Raw genomic sequence first — 24,535 nt, 5'->3', positions numbered from 1 at the left:
ATTAATGTGTGGTGGGGAGGGGGAAGTTTCATATTAATGTGTGGAGGGGAGGGGGAAGTTTCATATTAATGTGTGGTTGGGGGTGTCATTAGTGTGTGCTGGTGGGAAAGTGTCATATTAATGTGCTAAGGAATAGCATATTAATAATGTGTGCTAGGGAGGGAGTGGTCTATTAATGCTTGCTGGGTATATGGGTGTCATATTAATGTGTGCTGGGAGAGGGAGTCATATTAATGTGTGCTGGGGAATGTACAAAAGGGGACTCTACCTGGCAAATTGGGTAAAAGGGGGCACTATCTGGTGCAATGTGTAAAAGGGGCTCTACCTGGAGTTGTAAAAGGGGACTCTACCCGGCACAGTGTGTAAAAGGGGCTCTTCCTGGTGTAGTATGTAAAAGTGGGCTCTACCTGGGAAATGTGTAAAAGTGGGCTCTACCTGGCACAATGTGTAAAAGGGGCTCTACCTGGTGTAGTATGTAAAAGTGGGCTCTACCTGGGAAATGTGTAAAAGTGGGCTCTACCTGGCACAATGTGTAAAAGGGGCTCTACCTGGCATTGTAAAAGGGGGCTCTACCTGGCATAATATGTGAAAGGGGACTCTACCTGGAATAATGTGCGACAGGCTATACCTGGTGCAATGTATAAAATGGGGATCTACTTGGTATAATGTATATAAGGGGCTCTACCTGGTGTAATGTGTATAAGTGGTACTACTGTGTGGTATAATTTGAATAATGGAGACTACAGTGCAGGATAATAATTTTATCCCCCTGGCACACACTGTTTCTGTTGTAAATGTGAGTGTGTGTGTGGGGGGAAGCACTAATTATCTTTCTGGCACAGGGCACCAAAATTACTAGGGATGACTCTGAGGATGAGATTGACCACATTTGTAGTTGTGGAAAGGCGCAAAATTTATAGTTTTTAAGGAGGGTGCTGAACACCCTAGTACTGGCCCTAGTGCTGGACATGCCCCTAGAATGACAAAAATGGGGGCATGACTCATGATTCCATCACTTGCCCACACCCCCTAATTTTGGACAGGTGTCCCTCTCCAACCTGGCAGAAGTTGGAGGGTATGAATACATTTTGTTTTCTGTGTAAAATAGATTTATTTGTTTTATCATTCAACATTATGTAATTATTTTTTTAGGAAAATATGTCTTTTTTCATTGTTTAAATGTTATGAAATTTTAAAAAGGGATTTTGGTGATCCAGTGAATTTATACAGCTGCCATTTTTAGGTTAGAAAGGAATTATTATAATGTATTGTATCATGCATTTGGTTGACTAACCACTTAATTTTCTAATTTTAATATTATATGAAATGAATTGTTGTCTAAAGTTCTTATAGTGCCTGTTCCGTATATAAATTTGGTTATCATTTCAGCAGCATCATTTCTGCATTGTCGTACAGCACTTGATAAGCTTTAAGAACCAATTTACTTACAATATGTAATATTATCTATGCTTTTATTTACAGGTGATGATAAACAATTACTTTGGCTGTCAGGAAATTCTGGATGAAAGACTTGTCTATTGTACAGACGCATATTCATACATATCCCTGGTTCAACTTGTTTGATTGCCTCTACTATAACTGAAGTGCAATGGTCACATAAGTATTTGCAGAGGAGTGCAAGCTCACTTTCATTTTCAACTCATATGATCACTTTAAGATGAAATAAGGGGAGAGGCATTTCAAATTTTGAAGATAAAAACCCCAAACCATGAATCATTTTGTTAAGTTGCGAAGGAGCTTCCGAACACTAGTAATTCTTTTAGCCACATTCTGCCTTGTAAGTATAGTGATTTCCGCTTACTATTTGTATTCTGGCAACAAACAGGCAATAGTACTTGTTGAAACAACAAAGCAAGCTGATTTTGAGGATATAAACTTATTACCATACCGAGCAATGGAAACGAAGACCACTAAATCAATCGATATTGCAAAGACAGATCTCACAGTGTTAGTCTTTGTGGAGAGTCAGTACTCTCAGCTTGGACAGGACATTGTAGCAATTCTAGAGTCCAGCAGAATTCATCATCAAATAGTAATTGCACCCACAAAAGGAGACATTCCTCCTCTTACAAAAGATGGCAAAGGCAAATATGCAATTATTGTGTATGAAAATATATTAAAGTATGTAGCAATGGACTCATGGAATCGAGAACTTTTAGAAAAATACTGCGTTGAATATAGTGTTAGCATCATTGCATTCCATAAAGCTACTGAAAACAGCTTGCCAAGTACCAAATTAAAAGGTTTTCCTCTTGTTCTCTACAACAATGTAGCTCTTAAAGACTGTTTTGTAAATTCAAACTCCCCTTTGCTGCACATAACAAAAGCTTCAACAGTTGAAAAGGGTCCTTTGCCTGGAGAAGACTGGACCGTATTCCAATACAACCACTCCACATACCAACCAGTGATTTTATCTGAACTGCAAACACAGGAACAACATGAAAACTCTTTATCCAGATCTTCCCACCATGCCACCATAATCCAGGACTTAGGTCTTCACGATGGGATTCAACGAGTTTTGTTTGGCAACAATTTGAATTTTTGGTTGCACAAGTTAATTTTTGTAGATGCTATATCTTTTCTGTCTGGGAAGAAGCTTAGTTTATCATTGGACAGATACATTCTTGTTGACATAGATGATATTTTCGTTGGAAAGGAAGGCACTAGGATGAATGTAAATGATGTTAAGGTAAGGCTGATTTATTTTAAAGATATTTCTATACAACATTCAGTAATGTCAAAAATGTAAACAGACATGCTCCAGAAAATGATTGCAAAATGGCATAAATAATAATGGTTTTCTTAGTAATGTTTGCAATATATTTTGTTATATTTGCTGGTAATAAATCATTTTTAAAGTCATAGTCGCAATCACACTAGCCGCGCCAGCTTTGCATTGAATAGGATGCATTGTGGCAAAGCTGAGCTTGGCTACATCTGTGGGATGAAAAGTGTACAATGTCTTATCAAACTAAAAACAATCCAATGTACTATGTTATAATACATAACAATAGGGCTAATTCAGACCTGATCAGTGCTGTGCGTGTTCGCACAACAGCGATCATGCCTGAACTGCGCATGCGCTGGCGGATCAGTGCACCGGCGCATGCCTGACAGCCGACGGCTGTCTTTAGCTAGCGATTGCCTCTGCCTGAATGACGGGGGTGGTCTGGTGGCATTAAGCCGCCATTTAAGGGGCGCGGTTCGGCCAACGCAGGCATGGCCGGACCGTGCCGATGGAGGGCCGTGGTGGCTGCGTGATGTCACCCACAGTCGCTGTGACCCGGGCAGCAACAAGTAGCTCTCAGCCAGTGCACAGGGGCTGCACTGTCCGGGAGATGCTCCTGAAGTACAAAAGCATCGCTGCTGTGCGATGCTTTTGTACTTCTGCAGTGGGTCAGGGACTGACATGCAGGGTGGGCTAGCCCTGTGCTGGGCGTACCCCCCGCATGTCAGTGTACCCGATCGTAGCTGTATTAAATTTAGCACAGCTGCGATCAACTCTGAATCACCCCCAATGATATCAATCACTAAAGCACTCCAACTCCAACTCATAGACTTAGGCTCAACACCTTTTTGAGCAATATGTTTATTAATTCACTTAATTTTTATAACATGGTTAATTAAATTCAAAAATTTATTTGCTTTCTGTAGCTGTTAATAGTAAAATAATACAAGAGTTAACTACTAATAATAACTACTGTACCTGTATTTGTGGGGAGGGTTTGTTAATTGTTCTTCTTGGCCCCATTTGATATAGGGCCTAATTCAGTAAGGATTGCAAATTCTGCTAATTAGCAGAATTTGCAATCCTTCTGTTTGCATGCTGGGGGCCACTCATCGCAGGCTAAGTCCACCCAGCATGCTGACTGCCGCTTCCCACCCCCCCTCAACAAGCAGACATTGCGATTGCATCTCAATTTCTGTTTGTTTGCAGAAATTAAGGATGCCTCCTGCTGGCGCAGCTTATCCATGTTTCAGATTGTGGCGGCTGTGTGTAAAGTCATGCAGCTACCGCAATAATGTCTCCAGCACCCCCCATTCACGCCAATCCCCCCCCTCCCATTTGCCCTCCTCCAAAACTCTCAGTCTCCACCCTGGAAATGGAACGTTGCTGCCGCGTGACCACCTCTGCCTGATTGACAGAGGCAATTGCATTTTCTGAGGCACCCCGCAGAAAATGCGGGCACATGCGTCTTTTTAATTTTTTTGCGGCTGGATCGCTTACTGCGATCCAACCTGAATTAGGCCCATAATTCCTTTGTTCGATTATGAGTAATGTAAGGAGTTTTACTAAAATCGAACCAGCTACATGGTATCCTAAGAGGTTAAGCTAATACCTCTCCATAAAATATATATATTTCCAAAAGAATAGATCAGTGTGCTCCAGGGTAAAGCGAAAACCAAGATGGGCTTTGTAGTCCCACTTTCACACACTCCACTTCTTTGGGTGGCTGCTCAGTTCCTCAAAGAGCGACAAGGTATATAACCAAGGAATCTGTAAACAAGAGAGAGGAATAAGCACCTATGGTGTAATATTTCTTTCCGAGGTATATGATCAGCCCACTGATAATAGAATTGCTTAACAGATAGTGGCTTGTCAGTCCACTGCTTCAAAGTCAATATCAGAATCCTATGCATTCTGCCTAGCCATCTCACAGAGCAATGTTCTATTGCTGGTGATTGTGGAAGTCTTGTTGATTGTCAGCTACGAGTCTCAGGCCCATAGTTGATACTCGCAGCTGACAATCAACAAGACTTCCACAATCACCAGCAATAGAACATTGCTCTGTGAGATGGCTAGGCAGAATGCATAGGATTCTGATATTGACTTTGAAGCAGTGGACTGATACGCTATAAGACAAGCCACTATCTGGTACGCAATTCTATTAGTGGCGGGTTGATCATACACCCTGGAAAGAAATATTACACCATAGGTGCTTATTCCGCTCTCTTGTTTATATATATATATATATATATATATATATATGTATCCAGTTGACAACTTTGGCTAAGAAAGCTCTAAGAAATGCCATATCAAAATATATAGCATTGATCAAAAATAGTGAATGAAAGTGTAATACCTATTACTCCAAATCTTAGTGGGATCCCTGGCCTAAATTAGGCCTGTGAAGAGATGTTCTCCTCCCTTGTGCCTTGTGTAAGTAGATTATCAAAGTTTAAATTGGTCCTCTTTGTGACAATTAGATACTTAAAAAATTACACAAAGTTACCACCCCTGATGAAATAATTGACTGTAATGAAATGTGTCAAGGTTAGTGGAATGGCTTCATACAGACATTTGTGAAATTGTTTGATTTTTAGATTTTTCTATGTATGTGTTATTATAGGAAATTACAAACAGATTGGTAATTGCGCTGCACTATGTCAACCCCTACTAATAATTTTGTTGAGGAAGGGAAATCCAAATGTGGGCAGCATTAAGATGTTTGAATTAATCACAAAATTACCAAATCCTATTAAGATTTTATGTTTTACTGGAATAATCAGACTGTGTAGAAGAAGATCAGATCACATTTAACTCAGGACAAACTTGCGAGCTCCCAATTCCCTGCAAATAGCTTCTAATGTGAGGAAATAGAGAGAATGAGCTGAGGCAGGGGTAAATATGGAAGGAGAGGGTGGCTGGTGTTTGGGTGGAAGGAGATAGTGGGAACAATATTTTAATCAGTGCCGTAACTACCTATGTGCCAGGTGTGCCTGGCACACAGCGCAGTTACACTGAGGGCGCACGGGCAGCGGCATGTAATGAGTCAAATTGCTTCCTTACATGCCGCCTCTGCTGGGTGCCGTGCACCGCGCTGGAGGGAGAGCAGCGCCAGAGGCAGAGAAGGAGGAGGAGGGAGGGGGATTTGAGCCACAGCAGCGCTATGTCATTGGTAGAGGCGCCGCTGCAGCACTCCCCTCTCCTTCTGTATTGGCTGCCCAGCGCTGCTGTGAATGCTGGGATGCACTTCCCTCATCCCAGCATTCTCAGCAGCGGGGAGCCAATGCGGAAGGAGAGGGGAGTGCTGCAGCGGCACCGCTACCAATGACATAGCGTTGCTGCGGCTCAAGTCCCCCTCCCTCCTCCTCCTTCTTCCCTGTGGCTGCCTGGGATCTCTGACAGCACGAGGAGCCTGACTGCCAGCGGGAGAGATGGTAAGTATATCTCTCTCTCTTTCTCTCTCTCTCTCGTCTGTCTGCCGCAATGTGTAAAAAGGGGGACTGGCTGCCGTAATGTGTAAAAAGGGAGATGCTGTCTGCCATAATGTGTACAAAAAGGGGACGCTGCCTGCCGTAATGCAAAATGAGGGGGACTGTCTGCCGTAATGTGTAAAATGTGGGATGCTGTCTGCTGTAATGTGTAATAAGGGGGACGCTGTCTGCGGTAATGTGTAAAAAGGGGACGCTGTCAGCTGTTATGTGTAAAAAGGGGACGCTGTCTGCCGTAATGTGTAATAAGGGGGATGCTGTCTGCTGTAATGTGTAATAAGGGGGATGCTGTCTGCCGTAATTTGTAATAAGGGGGATGCTGTCTGCTGTAGTGTGTAATAAGGGGACGCTGTCTACCGTAATGTGTAATAAGGGGGACTGTCTGCCGTAATGTGTAAAACGGGGGACGCTGTCTGCTGTAATGTGTAATAAGGGGGATGCTGTCTGCCGTAATGTGTAAAAAGGGGGACGCTGTCTGCCATAATGTGTAAAAAGGGGGACACTGTCTGCCTTAATGTGTAAAAAGGCACGCCGTCTGCCGTAATGTGCAAAAAGGGGCTCTGCCTGGTGTAGTGGCGCTACTGTGCAGCATAATTTGAATAATGGAGACTACTATGCACCGTAGTATGAATTGCCATTATTTTGTGGCCACGCCCCTTCCCCGTAAAGCCACGCCCCTATATATTTTTTGCACCCCTGTGGCGCGCACTGCTCCTGTCTTGCGTAGGAGGGGGGGGGGGCGATGCCATTTCTTGCACACAGCACTAAAATACCTAGTTACGGCACTGATGCTAATACATATATATATATATATATATATATATAGAGAGAGAGAGAATAAACAAGCAATCAAGAAAGTGTTTCCAAGGCTTAGTACATAGACCCCTTATACAGATGTGTCCTTTTATATATTTGCTCACGCTGCAGCACTCTGCAGCATGTATGCCATAAAAAAGAGGCCCACCAGTGTGCACGTGCACGGCATATGCACCCACGATTCCACAGGATTGCATGGTGCGAATGGTGCCACAATGTAGTGTACTGTGTAGGGCATGTGCACTGAAATTTACATGCTACAGCACACTGCAAGCAACAATGTAATAGGACATATAAGGTCTTTGTACAAGCCCTAGAGAGTGAAAAAGTTGATGGAGATTAAGTAACCAACCCATCATTCAGCATATTCTGTTGTGCATTACAATTGGAAACAACAGTGATAGATCAAAAATGGGTAATAACACAGACCTAAAGGTAGTAAGGCCCTGCTCGCACAATCTCTCTGCAAGGCTTAGTACAGTACATAGAGCCCCAAATCTTTGAGTGCTGCATTTTTTGATTGCCCTATATAGGGATACCTCTCTCCTAAGCGAAGGCAACAGAGCCATTTACCTGTTTGTTAAGCCACAAGAGTGCTGTTTCTCCAGTCCCAGTTTATCTATAAATGAACGATTGGACCAAAATTTGGATTGCACCTTCAGAGTGTAGAATTACATTAACTACAAAAATGGTCCTGTCACTTTTTACCGTATCTCTCATTCACTGACTGACTGACTCATCACTAATTCTCTTACTTCCTGATATGTTAGGCAACTGAAACATAACATAGGTATTCTTAAGGTGGGAAATAGGAAAACTACATAATCCTAATAAACCACTCCTAAGGGGATGAACAGGGGGTTGACATAAGGACGTCATTACCAATTTGTGGCTTGTGTTGTGTGAACGATAATGTCCAAGTGGACACCCAGATCAAAATTTGGATTGCACCTCTAGTGGATAGAATTTAATAAACTACAAAAAATAGTCCTGTCACTTTTTACCGTTTCTGCTATGGGTGCCAAGAACCATGGATTAATATTTACTTACATTAAGAACATCTCTATGGATTTACCAAATTCTTAACACTCATTTATATTTACAACCGTGAAAATCAGAAACTCCCGTGCGAAGAACGGGTAGAATAGTTAGTGTAAAATATAATGGAATGTTTGGCATTGGTGATATTATAGTTGATATACTGTAGATGTGTTTCTATATTAATTATTGTAGTTTGTAAATAAATACAGACTAAGGATTGTTCATGTTTCACTCACTCAGTAGTGGTGGAGTGACTGACAAATTATAACATGTTGTGAGGCAGGAATCGCTTGTCAAATTGTTGTTTGTTTCGAGATGATCTTGTTACAATTACTAAGACATTTAAAATTATCTAAAATTTTAAGTTTTTGGAAACATTTTGGAAACATTCCAGCATTAATAATTAATGAAGCTGTCAAAGGTTTTCAACTTAAATATCCTTTTAAAAGACATGCAATTATTGAATCAAAATGATTCATTCGATACCAAGCTTCAATTCTAAGTTATTTGAAACAAATACAGCATACTTATAGATACCCAATTTAAAGAAAATGCATTAAGAATTAGATTTGAATGCTAAAATTAATGCATCTTGATTGGGAGATTGTATTTTTTTAAGTATATTTATTAAAAGTCAGTACAGTATACAAAGATATAAACATAATACAAACACACAGCAGTGGATCTAAAGCCACGAGCTAAAAGCATAAACTGTGATTTATCCAATACCATAATACATATTTTGGGAATATGTAGGAAATAGAGTATAGAGGGGGTGGGAGGGGAAAAGGAATGGTAGGCTAGAACCATCTGAGAGAGAAGGGGAAGGGGATGAAGAAAGACAGAGTTAAGTGAATGGGGAACTAGCATGAATGGACAGCCAAGGTAACTAGTTCCTTTTAAGTATCTCAGAATACGTTTTACAGCCATCCAATGTTGTCTCCAGTGGCGGATTTTACCTATGGGATGCAAGACTGCAGCACCTTCCCCCTAGGTAAAATCCACCACATCTCTCAGTGTCAGTTGTGCCAGATGCAGTCCGTGAGTGCACTAGCTTCACAGTGACTTTCTATTGGAAGTCCTACCTGCCAGTCATTGACACACAAGGCAGTCCCATTTGGACGTGTTTCCTCCTCTCGGGAACTGCCAGACCGGATTACGATAGACAGAGAGCTGGTTCCCTGTAGGTGCAACAGCCGATGCAGTCGCACCACAGTATCAAGGCATTTGCTGGGCCTGGCATCTGCCAGATCCAGTACGTAGGTGCTGGTACCCAGAGCTCCATGAGAAATACAGGCAGGTACTTATCCATCATGCAGCACCATCACAGAGGCATCTGATTGGCCCCAAATGTATTATGCAGCAGGACAACAACCACAAATATATAGCCAATGTCTTTAAAAACTATTTTCAGCATAAAGAAGAGCAAGGAGACCTGGAAGTGATGATATGGCCTCACAGACCAAGATGTTTGGAAAACTTCCCTTCTGAGTTCCTTCAAAAAACTCTGTACAAGTGATTTGATTTAGATTTCTCTTCTGTTCATTCACTTTAAACTATTAACACTTCTATTTTTGAAAGCATTCTTACTTGGCAGCATTTTTAATACAGCTGCATTACTGCAACGCTGCACTCACCATGCATCGGGCCCAGTAGCTCACATCTCTTGCCACAGGTTCCATTGAATACCCAGCATTTGTTGGGATTCCAGGCATTGGTATTTCACCACTGTTGGGATTCTGGCGCCGGTCTCCTGAATGCTGGGATCCTGACAGCCAGTATATTGACTGCATCCCAGTTCAAACATTCAAGAAAACTCTCCACCTATTTTACTTCCTTGTTCCTCTAATTGAGACACTAACTTGTCATAGGCTCATATTTTGTCTTCAATGTTTGTAATGTAAGTAGAAAACTCTTGCCCTTTTCAGGCATGTGTACCTCCTTCTTTTTCTAAGTACAGTTTTGTAAAGCTACAGTCCTGACTGAAGCTAATTCTTCATTGATTAGTGCAGTTTCATATTGTGCGGGATTGATTATTTTATTAATTTGGTATTAATATACACTATTTGTAGTCTTTCAGAAAGGAGTCCCTCAGATCAGTACAATAAATATCAGCTAAATAATATTTTTGTTGAAATGTCCTTTGGCTGAAGATGATAATTAAAGGATTATGACTATGGCTACTTTCTAGAATTTTATGTTTGATTGGATTCATGAATGAAAATGTAATCTTCTTGAAAAGTTTCTTGCAGATTGAGTTACATTAGACTCTATGTTTATTGGAAACTTGACTGGACAAGTATTTTAACATACTGTTAACAGGCATATAGTACTATTAACTATAAAAAATAGTTTCCTGTAGTGGTCTACCTTAAACTTAAACTTCAAAAATTTATAATTTTCATGATAATGGTATTTTTATTAATTGGTCCTGGCTTTTGTCCATATTAAGTTACATTAGAAGGAACTTGAGGCCATTAGCAATTTTGGGGGGATGCCTAGAATTAGATTGTGGTAGTCAAGGTCATCCACTTTGTCATCTATTGTTTATTTTGCGGTTTCACAATTTTCTGAGAGGACTTAAGCTTGTCTTTAATGGAGAAGATTCTTTCATTGGCATTTATGTATTTTCTGATCCTTTTTGGTCAGGTGAGCAAACTTTTTATCAATTGATTCTTTGATGTGAGCTAGTTGTTCATTCTGTAGTAGTGCAGAAACCTCAGAATGTTTCATCTTAGATGATTTGATGTTCTTGGTATTTCATGTCTATTGTTTGGGCAGTTGAGAATTGTAGGGGTCAGATCTGCTAAACTAATAGTACAGAACATCTTCAAAGTGATCTGAAATTGATTTGAGCTACAGTATAACAAAGATTATCTGCAGTATTTCTTTAAATAATAGAATTCTCAGTATACGAGATGTGAGATGCATTTATATAGTGGAGGATTAGGACCTATTAAGAATTATAGAAGCTAGAAGACAAAGTTCTGCAATAATTAAAATGTAAGTGATCAGTTCCAAAGCAGCTGTTGTTTTTTCCAACATTGCTAAAATGGCAATTGCAATAATAGAAAACAGAAAACATTGTTGCTATCACCTGTGTAATTTGAACAGATAGAGTAATAAACAGAATACTGTAGTTACATTTTCCATAAGCTCAGTTTTGTCCAGTCCCACTTACAGTATATATAAATGTCTCTATTGGCAGAAAACTGTTACATGTTTACTTCAGTCAGATTGAAACTTAAAATAAAGTCCTTACATGTATTTAAAATGATGTCAGTACCCTGCTGAATTACCACTTCATTCGGTGTTGACAACTTTGCCAGGCTTGTCATACTGGCCACCAAAAAAAGAACCCTTAAAGCCAATCAATTGCAATAATGTATAGGAGTTTATTTATTTAATTAGCATTTTTTCAAACTGTTATTTTTTTATAATATTTCAGCACATTTGAGGTGAGATTTAAACCAATATATGCCTATATAAATTAAATATATAAAACCTCAAATTGCTAAAATAGCCTGTTAAACTCAACCACCATACCTGAAGGCTGCAAAACCTTATAAAAGTGCAAACTACAAGAAATACTCAGGCGGGGCAGATGAAGCCTAAAGAAAATTTTGTATAAATAGAATTTAAATCTAAAAAGTATTAATATTAATTAGAGATGAGCGGGTTCGGTTCTCAGAGAACCAAACCCTCCCGAACTCCACCACCCGAGCACGGATCCGAGTCAGGCTCAGGTATTCCTGCCTAACTCGGAAACCAGAACGAGGCAAAATGTCATCATCCCGCTGTCAGTTTCTTGTAGGGTTTGGATTCCACATAAGGAGCTGCGCATCGCCGCCATTTTCACTCTGGCATTGGAGAGTGTAGAGTCAGGACGTGTCTCCATCCTCAGTGTCCGTGTCTTGTGCTGCATCTGTCCAGTCACAGTGGTTGTGTCCTCTGCTGCCATATGTCCAGTGCTGCTGTATCAGTAGAGTCCAGTGGTGCTGTGTTGTGCTGAATCAGTCCAGTGGTGGTGTCTTGTGCTGTATCAGTGCAGTCACAGTGGTGGTATCCTCTGCTGCCATATGTCCAGTGCTGCTATATAAGTCCAGTCCAGTGGTGCTGTGTTGTGCTGCATCAGTTCAGTAGTGGTGTGTTGTGCTGCATCAGTCCAGTCACAGTGGTGGTGTCCTCTGCTGCAATATGTCCTGTGCTGCTGTATAAGTCCAGTCCATTGCAGTGCTGCTGTGTTGTCCTGCATCAGTCCAGTGGTTGTGTCCCTGTGCTGCTGCATATGTCCAGTGATCCTGCCGTATAATTTCAGTGGTACTGGCGTATAAGTACAGTGATCCTGGCGTATAAGTCCAGTGATCCTGCCATATAAGTCCAGTGATCCTGCCGTATAAGTCCAGTGATCCTGCCATATATGTCCATTGATACTGCCGTATATGTCCAGCCGTACTGCCTTATAAATTAGTGATGAGCGGATTCGGTTTTACTCGGTTTTACTCGGTTCTCAAAACCGAATCTTATTGGCTATCCAAAACACGTGACATCAGTGAGCCAATAAGATTCGGTTTTGAGAACCGAGTAAAACCGAATCCGCTCATCACTATTATAAATCCAGTGATCCTGCCGTATAAGTCCAGTGATCCTGCAGTATAATTCCCTATAATTTCAGTCCAGTGGTGCTGCCATATAAGTTCAGTGGTGCTGTCCTGTGCTGTATATTATTTACTCCAAATAAAGGGGTTATTAATATTTAATCTAAATGATTTTCACAGGGTTTGCCCTGTGTGGTGTAGAGGTTTGCTCTCCTATACAGCATATTGTTATATAACTCCAGAAAAATAATGGAGAACAAAAATTTGGAGGATAAAATAGGCAAGATCAAGAACCACTTCCTCCTAGTGCTGAAGCTGCTGCCACTAGTCATGACATAGATGATGAAATGCCATCAATGTTGTCTGCCAAGGCAGATGCCCAATGTGATAGTAGAGGGCATGTAAAATCCAAAAAGCAAAAGTTCAGTAAAAAGACCCAAAAAAAGAATCTTAAATGGTCTGAGGAGAAACGTAAACTTGCCAATGTACCATTTATGACACAGAGTGGTTCAGCTTCACATGACGATGGAAGCTCTCATCCTCCCGCTAGAAAAATGATAAGATTTAGGCTGGAAAAAGCACAGAAAAGAACTGTGCGTTCTAAGATGGTATCACAAATACCCAAGGAGAATCCAAAGGTGTTGGCGGTTGTGATGCCTGACCTTCCCAAAACTGAATGGGAAGAAGTGGCTCCTTCCACCATTTGCATGCCCCCTGCAAGTGCTGGAAGGAGCACCCACAGTCCAGTTTCTGATATTCAAATTGAAGATGTCCCTTTTGAAGTACACCAGGATGAGGATATGGGTGTTGCTGGCGCTGAGGAGGAAGTTAATGTTGAGGATCCTGATGGTAATGTGGTTTGTTTAAATCGGGCACCGGGGAATAAACAAGCCAATTGTGATGCCAGGGCAAAATACCAAAAAAGCCACCTCTTCGTTGTGGAATTATTTCTCCACAAATCCGGACAACAGGTGTCAAGCCGTGTGTTGCCTCTGTCAATCTGTAATAAGTAGGGGTAAGGATGTTAACCACCTAGGAACATCCTCCCTTATACATCACCTGCAGTGCATTCATCAGAAGTCAGTGTCAAGTTGTGAAACTTTGGGTAAGAGTGTAAGCAGTCCACTGACACCTAAATACCTTCTTCCTCTTGTACCCAAGCTCCTGCAAGCCACATCACCAACTCCCTCAACGTCAACTTCCTTCTCAGTCATGAATGTCAGTCCTGCAGGCCATGTCACTGGCAAGACTGAGGAGTTCTCTCCTAACCGGAATTCCTTCAGAGGATCCTTGAGTGGTACGCCTGCTGTTGCTGCCGCTGCTGTTGTTGCTGCTAGGAGTCAATCGTCATCCCACAGGGGAAGTTGGAAGACCACTTGTACTACTTAAACTAAGCAATTGACTGTCCAACAGTCCTTTGTGAGGAAGATGAAATATTGTATGACAGCAGTCATCCTTTTGCAAAGCGGATAACTGAGGTCTTGACAGCTATGTTGGTGTTAGATGTGCATCCGGTATCCGCCATTAGTTCATTGGGACTTAGAGAATTGTTTGAGGTACTGTGTCCCCGGTATCAAATCCCATCTAGGTTCCACTTCACTATGCAGGCAATACAGAGAATGTACAGAGTCATCAGAAAAAGTGTCCTCAGTGTCCTAAAAAAATGCAGTTGTACCCACTGTCCACTTAACCGCGGACATGTGGACAAGTGGAGCAGGGCAGACTAAGGACTATATGACTGTGACAGCCTACTGGGTAGATGTATGGCCTCCCACAGCAACAACAGCAGTGGCACCAGTAGCAGCATCTTGCAAACGCCAACTTGTTCCTAGGCAGGCTATGCTATTTTTCACCGCTTTCCGTAAGAGGCACACTGCTGACAACCTCTTACGGAAACTGAGGGTCATCATTGCACAATGGCTTACCCCAATTAGACTCTCCTGGGGATTTTTGATATCAGACAACATCACCAATATTGTGCATGCATTACATCTGGGCAAATTCCAGCACGTCCCATGTTTTTAAGATACAATTCATTTGGTGCCACAGACATTTTTGAAAAATGACAGGGGTATGCAAGAGATGCTGTCGGTGGCCCCAAAAATTGCGGGCCACTTTCGGCATTTAGCCACTATATGCCGAAGACTGGAGCACCATCAAACACACCTGAACCTGCCCTGCCCATCACCTGAAGCAAGAGATGGTAACGAGGTGGAATTCAACACTCTATATGCTTCAGAGGATGGAGGAGCAGTAAGTGGCCATTCATGCCTATACATCCACCTACGATATAGGCAGAGGTATGATATAGGCAAAGGTACGATATAGTCATTATCCACTTCTCAAGCGCAGTGGAGAATGATTTCTGTCTTGTGCAAGGTTCTCTAACGCTTCAAACTTGCCACACATGAAGTCCGTTCAGACACTGCCAGCTTGAGTCAGGTCATTCCCCTCATCAGGCTTTTTCAGAAGCAGCTGGAGAAATTGAAGGAGGAGCAAAGACAGAGTGATTCTGCAAAGTATGTGGAACTTGTGGATGGAGCCCTTCATTCGCTTTGCCAGGATTCAAGATTGGTCAATCTTTTGAAATCAGAGCACTACATTTTGGCCACCGTGCTAAATCTTACGTTGTATCTCTATTTCCAGCAGAAACAAGTCTGCAGAGGTTCAAAGACCTGCTGGTGAGAAAATTGTCAACTCAAGCGGAACGTGACTCGTCAACAGCTCCTCCTTTATTTTCTCCAGCAACTGAGGCTGCGAGGAAAAGGATAAGATTTCCTAGCCCACCCACTAGTGGTGATGCAGGGCAGTCAGTAGTGAGTGCTGACATCTAGTCCTGACTGAAGGACCTGCCAATGATTACTGAAATGTCTACTGTCACTACACATGATTCTGTCATTATTGAAAGAATAGTGGAGGATTATGAGTGACAGCATCCAAGTAGGCATGCCAGACTGTCCGTACATATACTGGCAGGAAAAAGAGGCAATTTGGATGCCCTTGCACAAACTGGCTTTATTTTACCTAAGTTGCCACCCCTCCAGTGTGTACTCCGAAAGGGTGTTTAGTGTAGCTGGTAACCTTGTCAGCGATCGGCGTAAAATGTGGAGAAGATGATGTTCATCAAAATTAATTATATATTCCTCCAGGAAGACCTTGACAAGCAATTGCCTCCAGAAAGTACACAGGGACCTGTGATGGTGGATTCCAGTGGGGACAAATTAATACTCTGTGAGGAGGAGGATGTATACAGTGAAAGTGGTGAGGAATTGGTTGATGAGGATGAGGTTGACATCTTGCCTCTTTAGAGCCAGTTTGTGCACAGAGAGATTGATTGCTTCTTTTTTGGTAGGGGCCCAAACAAACCAGTAATTTCAGCCACAGTCATGTGGCAGACTCTGTCGCTGAAATGATTGGTTTGTTAAAGTGTGCATGTCATGTTTATACAACATAAGAGTGGGTGGGAGGGCCCAAGGACAATTCCATCTTGCACCTCTTTTTCTTCTTTCATCATATGCTGTTTTGGGACTTTTTTTTAAGTGCCATCCTGTTTGCAACTGCAGTGCCACTCCTAGATGGGCCAGGTGTTTGTGCCGCACACTTGTGTTGCTTAGCTTAGTCATATAACCACCTCGGCACAACCTTTTGGCCTAAAAACAATATTGTTTGGTGTGAGGTGTCCAGAACAGACTGGAAATGAGTGGAAATGAATGTTATTGAGGTTAATAATATCGTTGGAGCAAAATTACCCCCAAATTCTGTGATTTTAGCTGTTTTTATGTTTTTTTTTTTTTTAATTATCCAGATCCAAAACCAAAACACGAAAGGGTAGTTTTGGCAAAACCAATCCAAAACCAATACAGAAGTGGGGAATTAGAACAAAGACCAAAACACAAAACACGAAAAGTGCCCGCCGTACATCTCTAATATTAATAAGTAATTCATACTTGCCAATATTCTTGCTGCCCTCTCAGCTACACAATGTTGAGATTATAGGTATTGCGAGGAAGGGGACGGGACCACAATGACTCGATTTACTGGGAGTCACATCTTCGCCTCCCCCCGGCTTTGGGAGGTAGTGCGTGGTTGTGAGGGTTTGTGGGCAGGAGGCAGCTGGCCCGGAGACTTTCACACTCTTCTGAAGGGCTGGGAGTGACATCCAATGTTTGGGAGCCTCCTGTCGATTCCGGGAGAGTAGGCAAGTATGAAGTAAATGTATTAATATCCAAGGTAAATAGGTTTTTACTAGTAATACAAAATATATATTTATATATAATATAAGTCAGTGGTTTTCAACTGTATTCCATGGCACCCTGGGGTGCTGCAGGGTACTTGCAGGGGTGGTCCAGGAATAATTTAAATTATTTTTGGTCAGTATAATATATATATAATATACATATATACAAATATGCATAATGTATATATGGTACGCAGTTAGCATACCGATCGGGATCCCGGGGGTCACAATACAGACAATGGGATCCAGATGTGGGCACCATACTGCCGCCAGTATACTGGGGAGGTAGATTATTCCCCCTCTATGGGTGTCCAAGGGGCTTATTCGCGCTCACCCCCCCGCCGGCATTACACCGCTCGGGATGCCGATGTCGGTATAATGACATTTAGCTTCCCGTGTGGTGGGATATCATGCCGATCCTGTATATACAATATAATAGGTATAACCAGTGCTTATGGCTTACAAACATAAAATATGTGTACAAACACAAGTAAACTCTGTTACTCCCCACATAACTGAACCTAAAGATGACATACAAAAACAATTGACAATCTAATATTTGTTTCTGAATTTCTCAATAAGAAACTTTTGGCTTAGCAGTGCTGTGAAAAAAATTATAAAACTCTAGGGCACCGTGACTCAAAAAAGTTTGGCAACCTCTGTTATAAGTAATAATGATAATAACAGATAAAAGCAACCACAGCAAAATGCATGCAAGGATCCTTAAAGATCAATCAAATATCGCTGTCAGTGTACTATGTGGGACTGCAGAGAGAACAAAAATTAGGGCTATCCTTCCCAATTTAAGCTGGAGATTTATCAAAGCTTAGAGAGAGAGAAATTGGTGAAAAATAAAGTACCAACCAATCAGCTCCGGTCATTTTTCAAACACAGCCCAAACCATGACATTTAGAAGCTGACTGGTTGGTACTTTATCTCTCTCCAGTTTATCCCTCTTTAAGCTTTCATAAACATTCCCCTAAATTCAGGCAATATCTCCAGTTGTCATCCACAGGGAGTGTCAACGTTTTAGTATAGTACAATTCAGAATTCACCGGTCAACACGGATATTGAGTCTGGGTTCTTCATATCTGGTTTTTATTTCGTCCACATTACTAATTAAAGAAAAAACAGTTTTACCCAGTTTGCTTTTGTAGCTATCAGAATGAAATTATGGATTTTTAGAAAATTTTCCAATTTTCATAACTTTATTGTATGTAAAAATAAAACAAACTTTTGTTATGAATTTGAATTACTTTCATTTACAATTTTTTTTTCAAACAACTAGTGTAACAGAATATATAAAAAAGTTTAGAAATTAATATTAATCGTATTTCTTCTGTGATTGTATGGACTTTCTCATATTAGCCTCCAAATATAATCCCCCATCACCTGAAAAGTTACACACTGCTTAAATGTAATGAGGGTCAGAATACCACTTGCTTTCCCCCCACTCGTCCCCTTACTTACTAAAACACGCTTCTCCTTATATGGTCATTCAAAGCTTTCAGATTTATTGATCATTGTAAAAGGGACAAAAGCAAAGTTTTTAAAAAATAAACAAAGATTTTGATTATTTTTTTCTTGTTGACGGTATCATTACTTGGTAAAAGTACTCTAGCATAAGAACTAGTAAGATCGTGTGTCTGTTGACCAAGACACATAATGGAGCTCCGATCTTAAAAAAGTACTTTTGCTATTAACATTCTATGGGCAGGATGTAATGCCACCTGAGTTTGGCCGATGTATGGGATGCCGGCAAAACTTGGACAGTTTTTTAAAGTGGCAATAACTTACAAGGCATGGTTTTGCCTTGTAAGTGATTGCTTCTTAAAAAAAAAAGTCAGAGTTTGGCCGGAATTCTGCGTGTCAACCGAACTCAGGTGGCATTACACCCCGCCCTATATCTGTGATCACTTTGGATTTCAGTTTCATGCCTAAAAATGCATATTTGGAGGGTTGCTTTTATTATCTTTTCTTTTTTATAACAGACACACATACATGTTTTTTCTTTTAAAAAAATAATTCAAATTTACAGCAGTTTATTTGTGTGTGGTATGATATGCTGACATTCATAATGTCAACACAATAGAAGGTTGACATATTTTACCTGCTGCTGGCCATAACCTCTAGCCTAACCCCAACCCACTCCCCAGTGCCTAACCCTAACCATCCCATCCTGCAGCCTAACCCTCATATCAACATGCTAAGAATGTTTAAATATCAAATGTCAACATTGGGAACATATCAACAATCTTTGACTGTAGACATGTTATTTAAATATTTATGTTGTCAAAGTATGTAACCTTTATTTATACTCTTTCTATTAACTTTATTTACCATATTTATATTATTTTCATTAATTCTCAAAGCCTGTCCAAATTTAATCTTGGATCACCATAAAATAAGCAAATAACAGTCTATGGGGTCTATTTACTAAGCCTAATAAGGAGATAAAGTGGACAGAGATAAAGTGCCAGCCAATCAGTTGTCATTTTTCAAACCCAGCCTTCAACATGGCAGTTAGGAGCTGATTAGATAGTACTTTATATCCGTCCACTTTATCAACATCCAAGGCTTAGTATAGACCCTTGTATTACATAGAATGTATAAAGTTATGCTTGTATAATTATTAGAGATTTGTGCTGACCCCTGTTTGGTTCTCATTCATCATCATGGTATTGGTTTTGAAAAAAGCACCCTCAAATCTTTTGGTTCAGAATCATTTTTTTTGTTTGGTTAAAGAAAAAAAAATAATTTAAACAAAATGGATAATCATGGACAAAAATTGGTAAAAATTGGAAAAGCAAACATCATATAATTTTTGCAATCCAAAACCCTGGAATTGGTTTGGATCTGATCTCCTCGGAAGATCTGCACTTGGTTTTGGTTCAGTTCAGAACAAAGAATTTGGGTGGATACGTATTTCTAGAGAACAGAACAGAACCGCACATATCTAAAATTTATATAGTGTTTGTTAAAGCAATAAGAGGATATACCTGCACTAGATATTGCAAGTTTATGTTAATCCTATATTTATTAACAGCTCTCAGCTGAAGCAGCAATGCGTCTGAGAATGCAGCTAGCTTGCATTGATATGCCTGTGACACTCCCATAATCCGCCCATGAGACAAATGTTTTGCGTACACTTCAGACAACCCCCAAGTTACTGCCTAGAAATGTCCTTCACTTTTCTGCCACCTTCGTTATCATATGTGAATTGAATACAACAGCACCTCTATGTGTAGACTTAGGTAAATGCATGCGCCATGGGGATTCCAGGATATGATCACTTGCAAATATTTTCTTAGCTATGTAGTCATCAGCATTGTAAGCAGTTCCTCTGAACCAGGACCTCTATCTTATTTGTGGGCATGATGTATAGTTTTAACAGTAGCACCTATATTCTTTTAATTAACAGCATGGGGTCCAGCCATCTGTGAAGATAACTGTTTAGTATTGTGTTACTTCCAAGGCAGGCATGTCAGGTAGCTGCCTTATAACAGTAGCCTCCTGATTGACAAGTGATTCCTGAATGTTTAAGGGCCAGCTTGGTGTAGTATTAATAGCATGTTAATATGCTATCAATAGTGTAATAACGTTACAAAGTTCTTGGCTGTCTTGTGGCCATATACTGAATTATAGTGCCTTGCTAAAGTATTCACACCCATTTACATTTTCATGTTTTGTTGACACAAAACCTGGAATTAAAATGGATTGTTTGAAGGTTTGCATCATTTAAACCACAGAACAAGGCTACAACTTTGAAGATTTTTTTTATTGTGAAGCAAACAATAAAGACAGTAGGAGAAAATGACAGAAAACTTCAGCGTGCATAACTATTCACCCCCCTAAAGTCAGTACTTTGTAAAGCCACCTTTTGCGGCAATTACAGCTGCAAGTCACTTTAGATAAGTCTCTATGAGCTTGCCATATCTTGTCACTGTCATTTTTGCCCATTCCTCAAGGCAAAACGGCTCCAGCTCCTTCATGTTGGATGGTTTCCGCTTGTCAACAGCAATCTTCAAGTCAAACCACAGATTCTCAATTGGATTGAGAACTGGGCTTTGACTAGGCCATTCCAACACAATTAAATGTTTCCCCTTAAACCACTCGAGTGTTGCTTTAGCAGTATGCTTCGGGTCATTGTCCTGCTGGAAGGTGAACCTCCATCCCAGTCTCAAATCACAGGCAGACTGAAACAGGTTTTGCTCAGGAATATCCTTGTATTTAGCACCATCCATCTTTCCCTCAACTTGAAACAGTTTCTCAGTCCCTGCTGCTGAAGAAACATCCCCACAGCCTAATGCTGTGTGTTTCACCGGGGGAATGGTGTTCTTAGGGTGATAGGATGTGTTGGGTTTGCGCCAGACATAGCGTTTTCCTTGGTGGCCAAAAAGTTCAATTTTAGTCTCAGCTGACCAGAGCACCTTCCTCCATACATTTGGAGAGTCGTCCACATGCCTTTCGGCAAACTCAAAGCGTGCCTTCTTATTTGTAACACTAAGTAATGGCTTTTTTCTGGCCATTCTTCCATAAAGCCCAGCTTTGGTAACTGGCCCTCTCTTGGCAGGTTTGTTGTTGATACCATGTTCTTTCCATTTGAGGATTATGGATTTGAAGGTGCTCTGGAGGAACATCAAAGATTTGGATATTTTTTTATAACCCAACCCTGACTTGTACTTCTCAACAACATTGTCCCTGACTAGTTTTGGGAGCTCCTTGGTCTTCATGGTGTGATGCCTCTTGCTTGGTGGTGTTGCAGCCTATGGGGCCTTTCAGAAAAGGTGTGTTGATACTGACAGATCATGTGACACTTAGATTGCACACAGGTGGACTTCATTTCACTATTTATGTGACTTCTGAAGGTAATTGATCGCACCAGAACTTTTGAGGGGCTTCATAGCAAAGGGGGTGATATGCACATGCAAATTTTCAAATTTTTATTTATAAAAATTATTTTTTATTAAAAAAAATTCTCATTTCACTTCACCATCTTAGACTATTTTGTGCATATCCATCACATACAATTCAGATAAAAAAAAATTAAATTACAGGTAGTTATGTAACAAAATAGGTAAAAGGACAAGGGGGTGAATACTTTATCAAGGCACTGTACATACAGAAAGACCATGGAGCATATCTAACAGAGTTTAAGTTTTCCAGAGGTGCAGGATGTTGGACGATTTTGTACATTTTATTTTTAAACAGCAAACATTTACAAGGTATGGTCGAGATCGTTCGGCATCCCACATATCCGCAAACTCAAACCCTATTACATACTGTATGCCCCTATATATTTTTTTCAAATGACAACTTTATTTTTACTTTTGCATTCAACAACATGAATCCATACAGTGAACAAAGAGAGAAAACTCAAGGGATGATCCAAGCATTGTAAACGTTAGGGTGTGGATGACATTACTGTTTGGGTTGTTGTTTCAAATTAACCAAATGGGAATCATCCATTAGAAATGTATTATAGGATAATGAAAGAAGCATATCATGGAGGTATGGATAATTTCAAATTATTCCTGTAGAGGAATTCAGAACAGTTGTATAACTTTGTATTGGACACTTGAAGTACAAATTTGTTGTTTCTTTTTTGTGTGATTGATTTGGAAGCATTTTTCAGAATGATCCTTCTGTTTGAACCTGTGATTGAGTAAATCAAATTCTTGATGATTTTTTTTATGTGTTAGAGAATAGTCTCAGAAATCAGAAATGGAGAAAATTTGTATTTCTAGACAGAAAGAATCCTGATTTACAGCTTTAACTTATCCCCAGTGACTTTTCTCATGGAAGGTTTCATTTTTCTCTGGCAAACCAAATGTCATTATTGTCATTTTCACAGTACTGTAGTTTCATGCAGCAACAAATAATGACATCAGCATTCTCAAATAAATACATACCAGATACGTATTGTAGATAAAGACTAATGACCATAGCAACTTATTTAAAAAAGTTGAATTTAATGTGCTGTATATATTGTAGTTGCAGATACTAATATTAAACAATATTTTATGTCGAAAGGAGCAATAACTTTCCAAGCCCCTCATTCACATTTATATGTTTCAAATAAACATTTATTCTGCAAAGTTCCAAAATGCTATGGCAATAAAGGACAAAGCAATACAGAAAAATGTGGTTTTGTTTAATAAGAATCATTGAACAAACAAAGTTTGACAGTATATACTTATGGACATGTGGGACCTCTTTCAATGAAGTTATAGGTCAGGGGTGATATACTCAAAATGTTGACAATGTAAAGCTAGACAATCATATGATCGACACCAAAATGTTGACTGTCATAATGTTGACATAGTCAAAATCTTGACAACCAACCAGGGTAGACAAGAACATAAGGTTGACAGCTGCATTAGGTCAACAGTTAAAATGTAGACACGATGGGAAAAAATATGTTGACAATGAAAACAGGCAGTTTAAATGTCGCCAATCAAAATGTAGACACTGGGTTATTTTTTTAATTTAAACTGTTTTTATTAAGATAGAGCAATGTATACAGACATCAAAACATTTACAGCAGAGGCACAGTGAAATATAGCTAGAAACATTTCAAGATTTCGTACAATCTCCAAAAACAACTGCCTTCATTTACAATAACAGAAAAATTCTATCTTTAAAATGAAACAAGACAGCCAATAGAGAGAAACAGAAAGGCAAAAAAGAAAAGCGAAAGCATAAAAAAGACAGGAGAAAAGCTATCCCTAGTTAAAAAGAGTGACGGGCAAAACAGACATAGTATAAACATCTCCATTTCCAATAAACAAAATTATAATGGAAAAAGCACTGAATACCGGCCTATAAACTCATGTAAGTGCAGTATGTGGGCGATCCCTTAAAATCAAGCCAAGATAGCCAAATAGCTGCAAAATTGGAGATTCACCCCGTGGAGAAAGAGATAAGATCCTCCATCTCCATAAAATACTCAATCTTCTGAAGCCAGTGTTTAATCGAAGGAGGCGTAGTAGATCTCCAGTTTGCAGGTATTATGGCCTTAGCTGCATTATTAAGAGTCTGAGCAGTGAATGTTTGTAGTTGTGTGAGTTGGCAGAAGTTAAATTAAGTAACCAGAACCCTGGATCATTGGGCACTACATCTTTAAGTATTAACTCTGAACATTTAAACACTGCAATCCAAAAAGGAGATATAAGGGTACAATCATACCAGATATGTAGAAACTACCTGGAGCAAATTTACATCTCCAACATTGGCCAGATACAGTAGGATACATCTTATTGAGAATCAGGGATATTCTATACCATCTATACAAAATCTTATAAAGAGTTTCCAACGTGGATAAGCAGAGCGAACTTGCTTGCGTAGTGCGAAATGTCAAGTCCCAGTAAAACTGTGCGACTAGGCCTTGAAGATCTCTCTCCCAAGAAATAGTAAACTGAAATAGCCGGGTAAAAAGGTTTTCGATTATAATAGTATATATCTGGGAGATAGTATGAGTGGGGGATTGAGGGAAGACACACAATCATTCAAAAGCGGTTAGATCTCTTGTTATATCAGAAATATTGTCAGAGGATGTGATAAAGTGACATAGTTGAAGATATTTCCAGAATTCGGAGCCTGGTAG

General features: G+C 40.2%; 1 protein-coding gene across 3 annotated transcripts in view; it reads left to right on the top strand.

Moving 5' to 3' along the window:
* LOC134916434 (bifunctional heparan sulfate N-deacetylase/N-sulfotransferase 4-like) overlaps positions 1-24,535 on the top strand; it is a 624,652-nt gene that overhangs the window by 63,666 nt on the left and 536,451 nt on the right. For all 3 annotated transcript variants that reach the window (XR_010177405.1, XM_063920212.1, XM_063920213.1), the window contains exon 2: positions 1,483-2,710. Coding sequence is in view for 2 of the 3 variants with exons in the window: in XM_063920212.1 (XP_063776282.1) it covers positions 1,730-2,710 (981 nt within the window). In the remaining variant the exon portion in view is untranslated. The remainder of the gene's footprint in view (positions 1-1,482; positions 2,711-24,535) is intronic.

Source organism: Pseudophryne corroboree, chromosome 1, assembly GCF_028390025.1.
Source record: "Pseudophryne corroboree isolate aPseCor3 chromosome 1, aPseCor3.hap2, whole genome shotgun sequence".
Lineage (NCBI taxonomy): Eukaryota > Metazoa > Chordata > Amphibia > Anura > Myobatrachidae > Pseudophryne > Pseudophryne corroboree.
This window is presented reverse-complemented; position numbering and strand designations above follow the sequence as displayed.